Source organism: Megalops cyprinoides, chromosome 23 (assembly GCF_013368585.1).
Source record: "Megalops cyprinoides isolate fMegCyp1 chromosome 23, fMegCyp1.pri, whole genome shotgun sequence".
NCBI classification, from domain to species: domain Eukaryota; kingdom Metazoa; phylum Chordata; class Actinopteri; order Elopiformes; family Megalopidae; genus Megalops; species Megalops cyprinoides.
This window is the reverse complement of record NC_050605.1, coordinates 23,365,836-23,380,949: the sequence shown is the minus strand read 5'-3', so window position 1 is coordinate 23,380,949 and position 15,114 is coordinate 23,365,836. Positions and strand designations below refer to the sequence as shown.

General features: G+C 47.8%; 1 protein-coding gene across 8 annotated transcripts in view; it reads right to left on the bottom strand.

Moving 5' to 3' along the window:
• Positions 1-15,114, bottom strand: part of cacna1c (calcium channel, voltage-dependent, L type, alpha 1C subunit) — a 217,832-nt gene that overhangs the window by 61,974 nt on the left and 140,744 nt on the right. For all 8 annotated transcript variants that reach the window (XM_036517575.1, XM_036517567.1, XM_036517570.1 and 5 more), the window contains exon 4: positions 6,479-6,618. In XM_036517575.1, the coding sequence (XP_036373468.1) occupies positions 6,479-6,618 (140 nt within the window). The remainder of the gene's footprint in view (positions 1-6,478; positions 6,619-15,114) is intronic.

Here is a 15,114-nt window from a genome sequence, read left to right as displayed (position 1 = left end):
CATCACATATCAATATACTTTTATTTTTCACCACAACTCGTGTTATTTAAGAAGCCCAGTACTAATAATGATGAGGCTGCAGTTTACAATTTCATGGCTGATACACCAGGAGCAGCAAAGGACTCATTAATCCTCACAAGTTGCAGAAATTAAACGGCATCACGGCAGCCAGCGTGGCAGTAAACTGTCAGCAAACACCGGCTTTGCCACTGGAAAGCCCCAGTTTTGGCTCAGCTTTGAGAGATTTGGTTCTACTCCATAAACCGCAACAACCGCAAAAACATTTCCCACAGAATTCCTCTCAAAGGGCATCTGCGCCTCCTTCAGATGCGCTGAATTATCAATTAGCACAGATAAAATGACTACTTGAAAAGCACTTTTCTCTTGAAAAGGTCTCTTTTTTTATTTTGTTAGTAAAACGCAGAACTGTACAGTCTCTGGGCCTCTTTAAACTCTTGAGTGAAAAATGTCCGATTAGAGCAGGAAATTAAAATTGAATTTGCACCGGGAGGACTTGCAGGGCCATTAATCACCAGCTGATTGTTGAATTCTAATGACGCATCAGTGCCCAAAATCAGAATTCAACATCAATAACGCATTAAACGAGGAGGAGAACACTCAGAGCATTTAGTGCTTCTGCAAATACACTGGAGCGTTATCTGTGACGTTCCCTTTATTGAGGTAAAAGGTACGTTTCCAACGTCAGTTTTTTTTCATTTAATAAATGACACAAAATTACGTTTTCATATACAAAGGAAGGTACACACTGAATAGAGTAAAAGCCCACACGTTGCAGCAATAAGCAGATTCACAGCAGATCTCTTGTGGTTATTTACATAAAGAACTTTCCCCCACATGGATATCAGGTACATAGGGCTTCCACAGTGTCACTTCAGACACCTGGTCCCCCGCTGGTGAATACATTAAGTGCTCCCTGTGGGGATTCTTCCACTGTCACGCTGTTGTGTTCCGGAGCTCTCAGCAGAGACGGGGAGACTGACACAGCGTGCCCTGCACTTCACTGCCTCTCACAGACAGGCTCTCACAGGCAGGCTCTCACAGGCAGGCCCTCACAGACAGGCACTCACAGACAGGCCCTGCACCTCAGTGCCTCTCACAGACAGGCTCTCACAGGCAGGCCCTCACAGACAGGCTCTCACAGACAGGCCCTCAAAGGCAGGCCCTCACAGGCAGACCCTCACAGGCAGGCCCTCACAGACAGGCCCTCACAGGCAGACTCTCACAGGCAGGCCCTCACAGACAGGCACTCACAGACAGGCCCTCAAAGGCAGGCCCTCACAGACAGGCACTCACAGACAGGCCCTGCACCTCAGTGCCTCTCACAGGCAGGCCCTCACAGGCAGGCCCTCACAGGCAGACCCTCACAGGCAGGCCCTCACAGACAGGCCCTCAGAGGTGAAGCAGCTGGGGGTCAGAGCAGCCAGTGAGTCCTGTCACGCCGCTCCGGGTTCGAGTGCAGGGCTGCAGGGCCTACATGCGCTGTACACAGTGTTGCAGCCCTGTGTCACACGCCGCCGCCCCACAGAGGGCATGCTAATAAAGCCATCGAGCACCGCTGCACACGCGCCTGTTACCGTAATCTCCGTTAACCTTCCCGCCGCAGAGAGCGCAGCTCGCGGTAAAACCAGATAACACCCTCCTGATGCCCGTTTGAGCCCGAGCGTGAAAAAAAAAACAGTCTGCAGCCTCAGAGTACAAGCAAAAGAAACACGCTCGTAATCCTGCGGAAATAACACAGGCCTGCTACAAGAAAAAAAAACACAGAAACAATTCTGAGGTCTCGAGAATCGACCATCACGACCTTATGACCTGATTCACTGTAGGAGAAAGCGACCCATCTGTGCATCAGTCCCAGGAAAGATATTTCATTTTCACAGCTTAGCAAATGAAAAATGAAAACAATTCACATCTAAATGAAGTATCGGCAATCCGCCGTGTTTGTGTTCGACAGGGATGTCCCAACCGATCTGTACTTCACACACTGCCTTGCTGCTGCCTGATCTGCTGTAAACCGCACTGCAATCACATATATAAACAGCTTACAAATGATAGGTCTCAACACTGATAAATACATGAGAAACCTCACATCAGCCTCTGAGATGAAATAGCCCCCACTCAATCAGCCAGCGGAGAGCTCATTTCATCTGTCTGTGAAGGATATTATGCAAAAGCGGCAGTAACCTTCCCCATCCTCCCGCATCCTTTACATACCCCTGCTTCAGATTCTGATGATTGGAAATGACAAGCAATCGTACCGATAACTACATTTCCCCTAATCTCTGGCTGAAGGTTGAAGAGAAAGTTAGCAAAGCTCAAAGTGCATTCATCAGAAAACAGAGAGAGGAAGAAAGGGAGAGGGGGATGGAGAAGGGGGGGGGGGGGATGTGCGTTTGTCACTCATCAGAGACAGATAGAGGCAGGCCCCTTCCCTGGAAGGGCCACCATTATGGCACCCCAGGGCGATCCTGCTCAATAATTAAAATCATTTGCATGACAAAGTCTGGGGTATCTTTCTTTCTCTTCAAAAGCCAGAAGTCTTTTACACGTCTTTTTTCCTTTTTAATTGATTTCGTGGGTGGTAATGTGTACGTATCCGGTTTAATTGCTCAGTCAGACGGAGCCTGACATTGCGTGTGGGGGAACAAAAGGGACAGGCCAACATGGCTGGCTGAGTATTGTGGAAACAGGAGAGAGCAGAACTTTTCTTTAATAACCGAGGGGGAGAGGCTGAATGAAAATGCTTCACGCACCTGTTAATTGCGCTCTGAAACCAGCGCGGCTCAGTAAAACTGCTTCCATTAAAGCCTCACGCACACAGGCCGTGGCCTGACTCAGCCACAGAGTGCGCCGTGCTGGGCACTTTGCACAGGAGTTTCTGCCTTCAGCTCAGTGCTGATTGCCTGATTGGCGGGAAATGCCACCTCCAGAAGCTTCAGGGACCAAGAACCCTGAATCCTTCCTGTTCAAGAGATGGGCTACTGTAGCCATCAATAATCAGACCAGCGTCATGACTTTTAATGCATGGTGTGCAATCTTGTGAATTGTCACGGATGTTCCCACACAGACAACGCAGAACATTCATTATTTGTGCTGACGTACTTCATCATGTTATTTATGATTATGTGTGATGGCGTACTTCATCATGTTATTTATGACTATGTGTGATGACATATTTCATCATTTTATTTATGATTATTGTGAAACTTTGACATTGCTGCTATGAGGACAGGACGCCCTTCATGCAGATGTGAATGAAGGTCAGATGTGATGAAAGGTCAGCAAAACATCGGGAGGGCTCTGTTACGTAACATCCAAATACAACGAATCTGCAACAAATCTTACAAAAATGATTTAATACTCACTCGAGGGGTAAAATTTCACAAAAGCTATTACTGTGGAAGAGGAGACTGTGTAACTTGCCACTGTATGGATCAATATTCAATCAAAACACAAAAGATAAATTTCCTCCATATTCAAACATCTGATTTGCCATGTCTTTGAAATGTATGAAGTGGAACTGTGGGACTCCAGTTATTCAAATGTACCTTTAAACTGTAATTGACTGAGTGACACAGAACTGTCTCTGTTTAGAATTGTCTTTAGCTAGCTGATAGCAAAATCAACTTTTATGAGATACTGCAGCTCAGTGAGCTCAGTGATTAAATTAAGCGAAAAGTCGATTCTTTTTTTAGACTCTTAATGACACACTCAGGACTGATGTATTCAGCATCATTAATGGAAATGACATCCTTCAGCTAACCATAAAGCTCGAAAATGATCAGTTTACACAATAATCATTTTATCTAATTATGGAGCGCAAATTTTTAGCTAAACTGATTCATACCAACAATTCAACTATAATACATGGACAAGGAATCTGAGTAATATCTGAGTAAAACTCAAAATTAGAAAGCTGTATAAGATGGATGTACAAGTAGATAAACAGATATTCGAAGTTTGATGTGGCAAGATCATAAAAGGTCTTTTAATTGTCAAATATGGTGCCTTGGACTTTGGGACAGACATGTTTTTTCTGATATTGTGGACGTCTCCTCAGGAAGCTGTCCCTTGGCTTGCTCTCTGTTGTGTGATGGAGGGGTGTTTAAGAGGCACCCCAGCCGAGTCTGCGGCCTTAAACAGGACAGGGCTGTGATTGGGGAGGACCCCATCCATGCAGAGCTGAGAATGACGGATGAGACTGAGCGCATGAGCGGGCGGGTTGTGGGGGGGTTTGGGTGGAGGGGCCACTGAGAGGCCCTCATTATCTGCCTGTCACCCTAACCCCCCCACGGGGCCCCTACGCTGCAGGGAGGCCCGGCCGCTCCGCTGCTTAGCACGCTCAATTTACGCATTCTACACGGCATTAGCATCAGCGTCAGAGTCAACCTGCGCTCCCAGCTATTGCGTAATTACAGAGGCATATACACACACACACACACACACAGAGCACGCACACACACACACAGAGCACACACACACACAAACACACACATGCACACACACACACACACACACGCACGCACAGAGCACACACACACACACACACACACACACACACACAGAGCACACACACACACACACACACACACACACAGAGCACACACACACACACACACAGAGCACACACACACACGCACACACACACACACACACGCACAGAGCACACACACACACACACACGCACAGAGCACACACACACACACACACGCACAGAGCACACACGCACACACACACACAGAGCACACACACACACGCACACACTCTCTCTTGCTCATTGAGCAGATGCTGTGAGCTCGGTTAGAGGGAAGGCAAACAGGGCAGCGCAGACAAGCACTCATTCCGCTCCTCTCTGTCTCTGCGACCCCTCTTTCCCGAGCCTGGCAACGCGCTGTCAGATGTGAGTAATGTGTGCTGTGGTGAGCAGTCACGCAGGTACACCGGGAGAACGGCCGCTGCAATAATCTACAGAACGAGAGAGCTTTCATCCAGTGTAAAACTTACACTCTCACTTCTCCTACACTCCGCTCAACAGCGTCTCTTTCCCACATCGGCTCTGAAACTGTAACTCCGCAGTTATAAATCAATTTCTCGCAGCAATGATTTTATAATGTGCTCCGACTCCACTCAGCCTTCCCCACACAGTGAAAAGGGCCCTTGGAGCAGCCCGCTTACGAGATCAAACCTGCTGCAGGACCCCCTTAAAACACCGAACCCCTGTTACGCTGCACGCCCAAACTGCGGCGTCTCTGCGCATACAGCGGTGCACCGAGGATACGGGCCTTCTGGGGTCATCCTTTATATGCCAGCCGTTTAGCTGGAGTGTTCAGCCTCCTGCTCTCCAAACAGCCGAGCCCTTATCAGCTCTGTCTGCCCTCCATCTGTGTACATGAGATGCTTTTAAAAGAGGCCGATATATTTTCTCAGGCCACTGAGGGTCCCTGCTAATGTGTTATTTCCCATCGCCGGAGTTTCCCGTTTGATACGGGCTTCTGTTCGCCGCCGCGACTTCAGAGCAGACAGTCTGAGCCACTCCTCAGAAGCTCAGAGTTACGCTCCGTTGATCGGAGAAATCTCACCAATCAGCTGAGGCCCAAACCAAAACGACATGCAAATTAGCAAGATACAAGCAGAGCACAGAGCTTCAGCAGCACTGTGTGAAAACCTTAATTATCCAGCGTGAGTTATTTTAGGCTCACCCATGTAACGCAGAGTCCCTCAGTATAGGGGCGTAAGTGTATGGGGGATTGGCCTTTGGAAACAAAACATCCGAAGGAATATCTGTGTCTTTGCCATCATGACTGAGAAGGACATCAGTGATCTAAACTCTTTTTAATACCTGCCACATTATCATATCATTTCTGATGTCCATTAACAATTTTGGTATCATTGTCTGTGAAATGTTCCAGAATTAAATAATGTCTTCATGAACATACAGTATGCAGCAATACAACAGCACAGGGACTCATAACCACTTGTAAGCCATTCATAATCACTCATAAAAAACTCATGCCAAATGCCATTGTGTCATAACGAGCATCAACATGCCAAGACATTTCTCATTATAATGTCACATATCTACTAATATGTGTATTAGCTCATCCTATGACAGTTTACATGTCATTTACAGTCTGTACAAATGTCTATGAATGTCTATTGTATATTATATAGTGTTTATGAAGTTGTTATTCTGTGCTAATAAAAATATGTTGTCCTTACTGTATATAGGACCATTCATACACAGCTATAATTTACAGTAACCAATAAGACATGACTCAATTTCCCCACACACATCCCTCCTCTAAATATAGCATTAAACATCTCCACAGCGCATGTCCCAAAGCCAAACAGAGTGTGTGTTCATCCTGTCCTGAGTGGGACAGTGTGAGAGGTTGAGTGTCTGAGGTTCAGCTGATGCATCCCTCAGAAAGCATCAGGGAGATGGAGAGGTGATACTCACCCTACTACCACTATAATGAAATCCAGCAAGTTCCATCCATTGCGCAGGTATGCGTTGGGGTGGAAGAGCAGTCCGTAGGCTATTACCTTCAGAAACGCTTCCACTGTGAAAATGATGAGGAACAGGTACTCCACCCGTTCCTAGAGGAGAGACAGAGAGAGAGAGAGAGGGAGAAAGAGAGAGAGGGGAATTAGGGTCTCATTCCTGTGACCTCACTGGATCAGTTATACACATGTCAATACTAGGGATGTAACAATATATCTAATTTGGCGATATCGTGATAAAAAAAATAAATAACCTTTTGGTTATGCTCCCTGCTCTTTGCTGCTACACCAGATTGCTGAGCAATATATGCTAGAATATTTTGCATTTATTGGATTGATTCAAAATTCAAAACAAACACTGTTTTTACTTCAGTCAGAGACCAGCAAGTACCACAAAAAAGCTTCATACGCGACAATGCAAACATCTATGAGGAGCCGGAGTGGCGGGAATAAAAGGAGGGACCGTGAGGAGTGCCCAGTGATTGGCTGGTACTGCCTGCAGGAGGGAAACGCTCTTGCTCTCAGGCTACACAGGCCCTCCTGATCATCATCATCTCCTCACGCAGCCCAGGAGTTCTGCCTGCAGTGGGGGCCCGTGAGGAACCTCCATAATCCAATTACTCTCAATTAAGCACCATCAAAGATAAGAGCCCTCCGCCGCCATCCAGACCAGAGCTTTTCCCATTCAGAGCAGGAAGAGAGAGTGCCTCCCCCCTCCCTCTCCCTCCCTCTCTCTTTCCCCTACCCTCTCCCTCCCCCTACTCTCAGGCCTGTAGGTGGGGATTGTGAAACTGACCCCTGTCTCAGACGGGCTCTTTGTATTCCCACACCTGCCTCTATAGGGTTATCACCGTAATCACCAGCACTTGCTGCGGCTTTTTTGTGGTGCCGGGTAGACGCTACTCTGTAATAAGTGATTTTTCATGCCACCGAGGCTGACCACACAGACAGAGGCTGCAGAGACGAAGGTTCCCTCCTCAGACTGAAAAGCTCTAAACACAGTGATTTAAGCAGAGGAAGACTGCGGAACAACAGACATAACCTCTGATTACAGCAACAGCGGCTTCAGCGGTTTCAGCGGCTTCAGCGGCTCCAGGACGACCTACGGTTTCCTGCTGGCCCCAGAGCAGGGAGAGAGGGAAGTGTGTCCGCAGCATTCCGCAGAGACGGCGTGTCTCTGACCGCCACAGGAACACGCAACACTGCGATAATCACGCACGCACGCGTGGGAGGATGTCTGCACATGTGCGGACCTGCGCGACTAACGGTTAACCCCCACGCGACAGAGAAAATCATTAACAATTAGATTTGCGTTTGCCCTTGCCCCCTCAGCGAATCACCTTGCAGAGATTTCGTATCATACATGCATCCTCTAAAAGCATACATGACACACAGCGGCGTGGATGTGAACCCGCAAACTCATCCTGAATACTTAAACCGGCATCGGCGTAAAAACGGCTCTGTGCTTCAAACAGAGCTTCAAACGAACCCCTGACAGGCATGGCTGAGTCCTCTGTGGGATCACCGCAGTGACAGGACTCTCCAGAGCATTTCTCATGCCCCGTCCCCCTGCCCCCTGGAACTCACACCTGGGCACGAGGGCATCTTCCCGCAGAGGGGCTCACCCGTCCTGCCTCACCAGCTGTCTGATGTTAACAGTGAGTGGGCCGGTCTGGTTCAGCCCAGTGCTGATGCAGATGTAGGACACACACTGACACTAGGAGCACAGCAAGTCTCCCGCGGGAAAAAAACATTTTCCTTATTATTCATTTATTTGCACATGCCTCTAGCTGCGGCATCTCAGAAAAACATCATCTTACTTACAGACATATTTTTTTCATTCCTGCAGCAGGATGTTGACTACTGCAGTTGACATACCTTGCCATGCTCCACCTGGGAACTGAACCTGCACCCCTCTGGTCATGTGTCCAGATGCTAACCGCTACAGATACACTTCCCCCCCTTAGATAACCAAAACTCCCCGATATTAACCCAACAGCTCAGGACAAAAACACACAGCGCGCCCCCATGAGGGCGGTAACGGAATACACTGCACTACACTCCGAACAGAGGGAAGAAAAGCATTGTGGGAAACTTCAGCAGAGGTAGAGAAAATGAATGGGGGATTGTGCAATACATATTGCAATCGCATATAAACACACAGAGTTTTCCTTCACATAATGCGTCCTTTGACAAAATAAGCCCACAGAGAATGACTGCTTATTGTGGATTTTGTAGAGCCTGCTCCCAGATAGAGACCCACAGGCCGTGAACATTTCATAACGGGCAGCCAATAAAACAGAACAGCTGACAGGGTGCATCAGTGCTTCCTGTCTTGTAACAAGAAATGATGATGCACGGACCGCACATTCCACTGACGAATCAATCATTATAAAAGCGCACAAATGCACAGGAACTCTAAACCGCAGCCGCTAAGCATGACCGGCATTCCTGGGCTGGCACAAACACAGGCAGCTCAGAGTGCCCAGGGGACAGCTGCTGCCTTCCCACAGACACCAAGAGAGAGACACCGAGAGAGAGAGACACCGAGAGAGAGACACCGAGAGAGAGAGACACAGAGAGAGAGACACCGAGAGAGAGACACTGAGAGAGAGAGAGACACCGAGAGAGAGACACCGAGAGAGAGACACCGAGAGAGACACAGAGAGAGAGACACCGAGAGAGAGACACCGAGAGAGAGGAGTCCTGTTATTTACATTGCTGTCATTTAGCAGACGCGCTTATCCAGAGCAACTTCGGATACGATAGCACCCACAGGATACGATTTTATCCATTAAGACATTTTACTGAGGCAATTGTGGGTTAAGCACCTCGCCCAAGGGTGAAACATCAGTGTCCCAACGGGGAATCGAACCTTTTGGTTACAAGCCCTGCCCTTTACCACTACACTACATTGCTGCCCGTATTAGCCAACAAGGAGAGAAATTGAGCTCTATGGGGCAGTTCCACATAACCCACATATCCCACAGTAGACCTGGCCGCTTCCCTGCTTTCTGAGGGCCTGTGGACCATACGTTCCCCGCCATCCCCCCCCCCCCCCCCCACTGCTGCCTGTTCCTGCACACCCTGTCCTACATTACACTGTCTGAGGAGACGCTTCACCCCTCTCGCGCTCCACCACCGCCTCCCGTTCTAAAATTACACCCCCGGTACCACTTCTGCTTGCTTTACACCACAAACACTAACATAATGACATGCCCAGATTCATCTCTTCACTGCAGTTATCTTTGCTGATTTGCATTCACAGCTTAGGTTTTTTTTTAAGGAATTGCTGCATATTTTTAGGTGATTTTTTTTTTATCTTGTTAATATCATATTTATCTCGGGAACCTGGTCTTCTGCCTTCCGACACGGCGGGGTGCTTTCTACAGAACTCTCCGCCTGTGTGACAGATCAGACCTCTCCGCCCGTGTGACGGATCAGACCTCTCTCGCTGGAATTTTCTCCCAGAATTCCCTGCCTGTATCTCAACATTCTGCTGCCACGTTCCAAGGTGACCCCCGACCAGGGAGGGCCATGGGAACTGTCCTGAACCGGCCATGGCTTCCTCGTGTGAGCTCCAGAGGCTAGGGGAGGGGCGTGTCCATGTCACACCCCCGAAAGGGTCACCTCAGAGACCCAGAGTCCAGCTGCGGCCCCTCCCCCCCTCCCCCCAGAGACAGCCATTCCCAGGGACCAGGACACAGGACTGGGACAGGGAGCTCTGCCAGATCTGCTCTCCTGAGCCACTAGCCAGCAGTCTGGGAAAACCAAAAGCACAGACTCAGAGCCTCTCTCTAAATATAGGTGTGTATATATATATATATATATATACACATATATATATATTTTATATATATATGTATATATATATATGTATATATATATATATATAATATAGACACAGAGTACACAATCAAGTAATACACTGCATGTAAGCAAACAAGTGAATGGTCAAGTGCAGACATGTATTAGTCACACGAGGGTTAAATATGTGTGGGTTTTACTCACAGGACCCTCTTCCCTTCTAATAATAAAACCCCCCTACACGGCTGACAGGAACACACCCACTCTTGGGTTTAAGCCATGGGAATTTGTCAAGTGAAAAAAGGACTACAAATATCCCCGCTAACAGAGTCGCGACCTCACTTCCCGTCCGGTCTCTGTCGGACCGCCAGTCGGGAGAAAAACCGGGAGCTGGCATCACACTGGTGCCCGGCATCTCAGTAAGTCAGCGGTCAGACGGACAGAGGGAGGCTGATCTTTCTGCAAAGGGGCCGTCATATCTACAGAGGTCATCCGGGCCTTGGATGCCCTAGGTCTTCACATATGAGAGAGTTATTAGATATTAGAAAGGCCAGGCTTGGGGAGTGAAGTGGCTGTACCGGGTACAGATGGGTGGCAGAGTACTTGACTTTGCTTGCTCAGACGGGGCGTCTGGGTCAGGAGAGGGCCTCTCACTGACGCAGAAACTCAATGGTGTCACGGTCAACACAATGATTCAGCAGCCCTGGCCCAAACACACCACAAATCTTCCGTCCTGAGATTTTCAGAGCTGCTCTTCTCTGTGTTGTTCAAGTATTAGCTTTGAAAAATGAGGAATATCAGGCATGTCCAAAATGCGAGAGTGAAGTGGTAAGTAAAGAGATCTCTGGTTCATACAGGGCCCTTTCACTGAGGCAGCCAGTCAATGGTGTCACCAGCGGAGTGCGTGTGTGTGTGTGTATGCATGCGTGGACTCGGCTCTAGGGCGATCTCCTCCCTCACGCCACTGGCTGCCAGACCACAGACACGGTGCCAGACGTGGACGCTTACAGTAAATGACTTCAGCTGTGGTCTTTCTGCTCTGTGCTGCTTCACAGCGGCCTGATATTTCTGCACGCCCGCCTCCAGCACACTTCCAGGACGCGCCCGAGAGCTAATCAGCCAAAGCGCTGTAACACCACACTTCATTTTTCCTCGTCTGTTTTTTTCTCCTGACGTTTTTGAGAAATCCCACCGATCTGTGAGCTCATACCACCCTGACCTTTCCCGGAACCACCCCTGGATTCAATCAAACGCCTGTCCTTAACGCTGACTCACTATCATACCAAAGTGTTGCGGTTTTTTTTCTCCTTTTTGGCGGGTTTAGCCCTCACCAACATGAATGAAAAGAATGTGTTTGCATTGTGAAATGCAATGCTTGTATTTGGTAGAAGGTCAAAGTCTCCTTGGGGCCTCTATCCTCCTGGTTTAGCGGGTAACTCAGGTGAAAGTGCAGCAGCTATACTTTAAAACACAATACTGAAGTACAGCTCAACCCAGCAACAACAGTACCTTACAGACACAGGTACAGCCAAGCGTAACCCAGGAATTAATATCAGAACTAAAAAAAAATAATTTCCTTCACTCGTTCAGATACATTACATCAGTGTTTCTCAATCCTACTCCTGGAGGCCCACTGTCCTGCATATCTTCTGTCTATCCTTGCTCTACCTACCTGACTGAACTCATCAGTGGCACTTTTGATTAGCTGAGCACACCTGATTTAATCAAGCAGCAAGGATAGACAGAAGAGGACAGTGGGGCTTACACTGTATTCTCCATTTGTGTCGGAGACACACACAGCCAGTTACATAGCTTAAATTCTGAGATGTTACACGTTTATACACCTGGACATTTACTGACGCAATGTGGGTGAGCACGTAGCTCCTGGGTACAACAGCAGCGCCGCAGCAGGGAGCTGAGCCAGCCACCTCTGGGTAACACTGTTTTTCCTTTGCTGTGAGTTTTGTTCTCTCGGTGACCTTAATTAATTTGGCTTCATTAAGCTGTTAATTGACTATTGATTAAGTCTTTGGCATTGAGATCTGTGTTTCTGCTGATGAAAAAGTAGAAATAAGGTCTGTGTTTGACAGTTAATTTCTCTTTGCCTAAAAAAGTGGGCAACTAATTTATCTCAGATTGAATACTAACCTGTGTTGCCTATTTATTTCAAGGTTTGAAATGAACAGAAATCCGTTCAAGAAATACATTTACTTATCTGTTCTGATTGCAGGTATAACCACACTTCCATCAATTAATTTCATTCACAAAAGACTCCTAACAGATAACTGTTGGGAGATTTCAGATCTAGATCAGCACTATGTTAACAGCTAAATCAAACCTAATTAATTAAGGGCTCCACTGGAACAAAAACCAGCAAACACAGCAGGTTCCTACAATCAGAACCGGGAAACCCTTCACTGCAGCCTTCAGGATCGTGGCCCAAACCAAAACTCTCCTCAAAAAAAAAAAAACATTCTACAGCCCTGGCCCACACCAGGCCTGGCCTGGCCTTTCATGTCAGTGGATGAAAAGGCATCACACCACATTTCTCTGTGTTTTTTTCACTGATCAAGGAAGAGCCCACGGTGCAAACTCCATACCTGAGGAAATCAGATCTCAAAGAAACGCTGGCCAGCATGCTAATCGCAATTACACACACAGCGGTAATGAGTGGTTCTGCAAGCATCAGGGAGGCTGGGACAACACTCAGCGCTCAGGTCTGTGTTTGGTAACACTTCAATGACTCTCACAGCTTTCTGTGCTCACAAAAAGGGAAAAAGACATGACTGTGCAATAATCAGGGGAAATTATTTTATATGGGGTGGAGCTTGTGTCTTAAACTGTGGTCAGAGGTAGAGAAAACACATCAGAAAACAATGTAATGTCATAAATGGGACTGAGACATGAACCAGAAAAAGAGAACTCTCACAACTTGGCTGTTTGACTTTTTCAGGCAGTGAAAAATTATGCATCATGTGGATGTACTCGGTGACTTCCCAAGCACTACAACCATCTACTAATAACATTAATAACTATTTATTCCACCCAGAAGACTAATTATGGGCATTTCTGATCTTCAACACTCAAGCCACTTAATGCCACTGATATCAAGGGTCATGGAGCATACAATGCATCAATGTAGCATTCCATAAGAGTGTTCAGCTTTTAATTAGTCATGAGGAAGGGTTATGAATATTAATGAAGGGTTATGATTGCCATTATTTAGCACTTCTTGAGACAGGAATCATGCGGACAGAGGAACCCAAACGTCCAAGGTTTCAGATATCCTGACACGTTTGGTTTAACCCCTGCAGGACTGTAACACAGCTGTAGGTCGCTGTGTGTATGTGCTATGTGGATACAGTAAGTGGTACGGCTGTGGGCGTTAATTTGGGGCAGTGTCCATGGAGGACAGCGCTCCAGGCCCCTCGTAAGGGGTGCTGCAGTCTGGGGTTTTGCCACAGTCACGGATGCCTTATCTCTGCCGCTCTGCAGGGCCTCGTGGACAGAGCCGGGCTCAGGGAGTCCATAAAAGGCGCTGTTTGGCTGCTCGGCGCCTGGCGGAGGCCGGGATTAGGCAGCCTGCGCCGTGGAGGAGCCTCTTCTCCTAATGGCCCGAGCAGGTCCATTTTCACACATCCTCCCGCTCTGTTATCCCCTTCTCCACATTCGGCGGATTCCTCCCCCCGGCCCTCCGCGAGCCGCGCTCACACCACGAGCCCATTTATCAGAGCGGGTCTGTCCCGGGGCCGCGCGCTGCGACAGGCTCGCCGCGACGCGCTCGCTGCGAGAGCGGCTCCGCGGCGGGACGCCTTTTAAGGCTGCTTTTTGAGGAAAAGGAGATAAAAGAGATAAAATCGTTCGTCATTCTGAGATGAACCACTTGGAGGAGACCAAAGCCAAGAGATTCGCGGAGTTGCTGCGTGACAGCGGCGGTACGCAGCAGCCTGGCAAAGTGTGTAGCCAGAAACAAGCAGCTACTACTGCGTTTTAGAAGCTTTTGTCACCCAAAAGTCTGTCAGAGCTCAAGGAGGAGCTACGTTTTCTTGGAATATGATGCATGAGAAGGGGACAATTTCATTTCATATTCACATTTCAAAGATTAAAATTCTTCAACAGAACTCTGAATCAATTTACATTTAAACCCTTTTGTTTAACAGGGATGCATCAGTTGTATAAATCTGTGAGATTCTAAGCACACACTCTGATCAAACATTATATCCATAAAATATTTGATTGATTTACATAAAAAACCCTTTTCTTTTCATATCTCTTTGGGGTTCATTTCCTGAAGTGCTTCTTTACTTCATACAATTCAAACATCAGCTCTTTGTCAGGTCTGAGCTCAGAGTAATCGCACCCCACCGCTGCCACACACACAGACACATACACACACACACACACACGCGCGCACACACACACACGCACACACGCGCGCACATGCGCACACACACACGCACACACGCGCGCACATGCACACACACACACACGCGCACACACACACACACACACACACACAGAAACTCTTTCGCACTGGTATCGCAGAACAATGGAATGTGGTTTACTCAATCTGGTATGTTGCCCACGCAGCAGATAATCGCCATCTCATATCTATGTCTGTTTCTTGGTTGATAAACAGCCAGCCCACCACAGCACAGATCCAAAATCAAACACACAGGAGACCAATCACAGCAGCAGCGAGCGTGGCACATGAGAAGCTGCTGTGAACAGCGCAATTACTTGACCTCAACCGTGTCTTCAACACGATTGGCTGCGCTCTACACT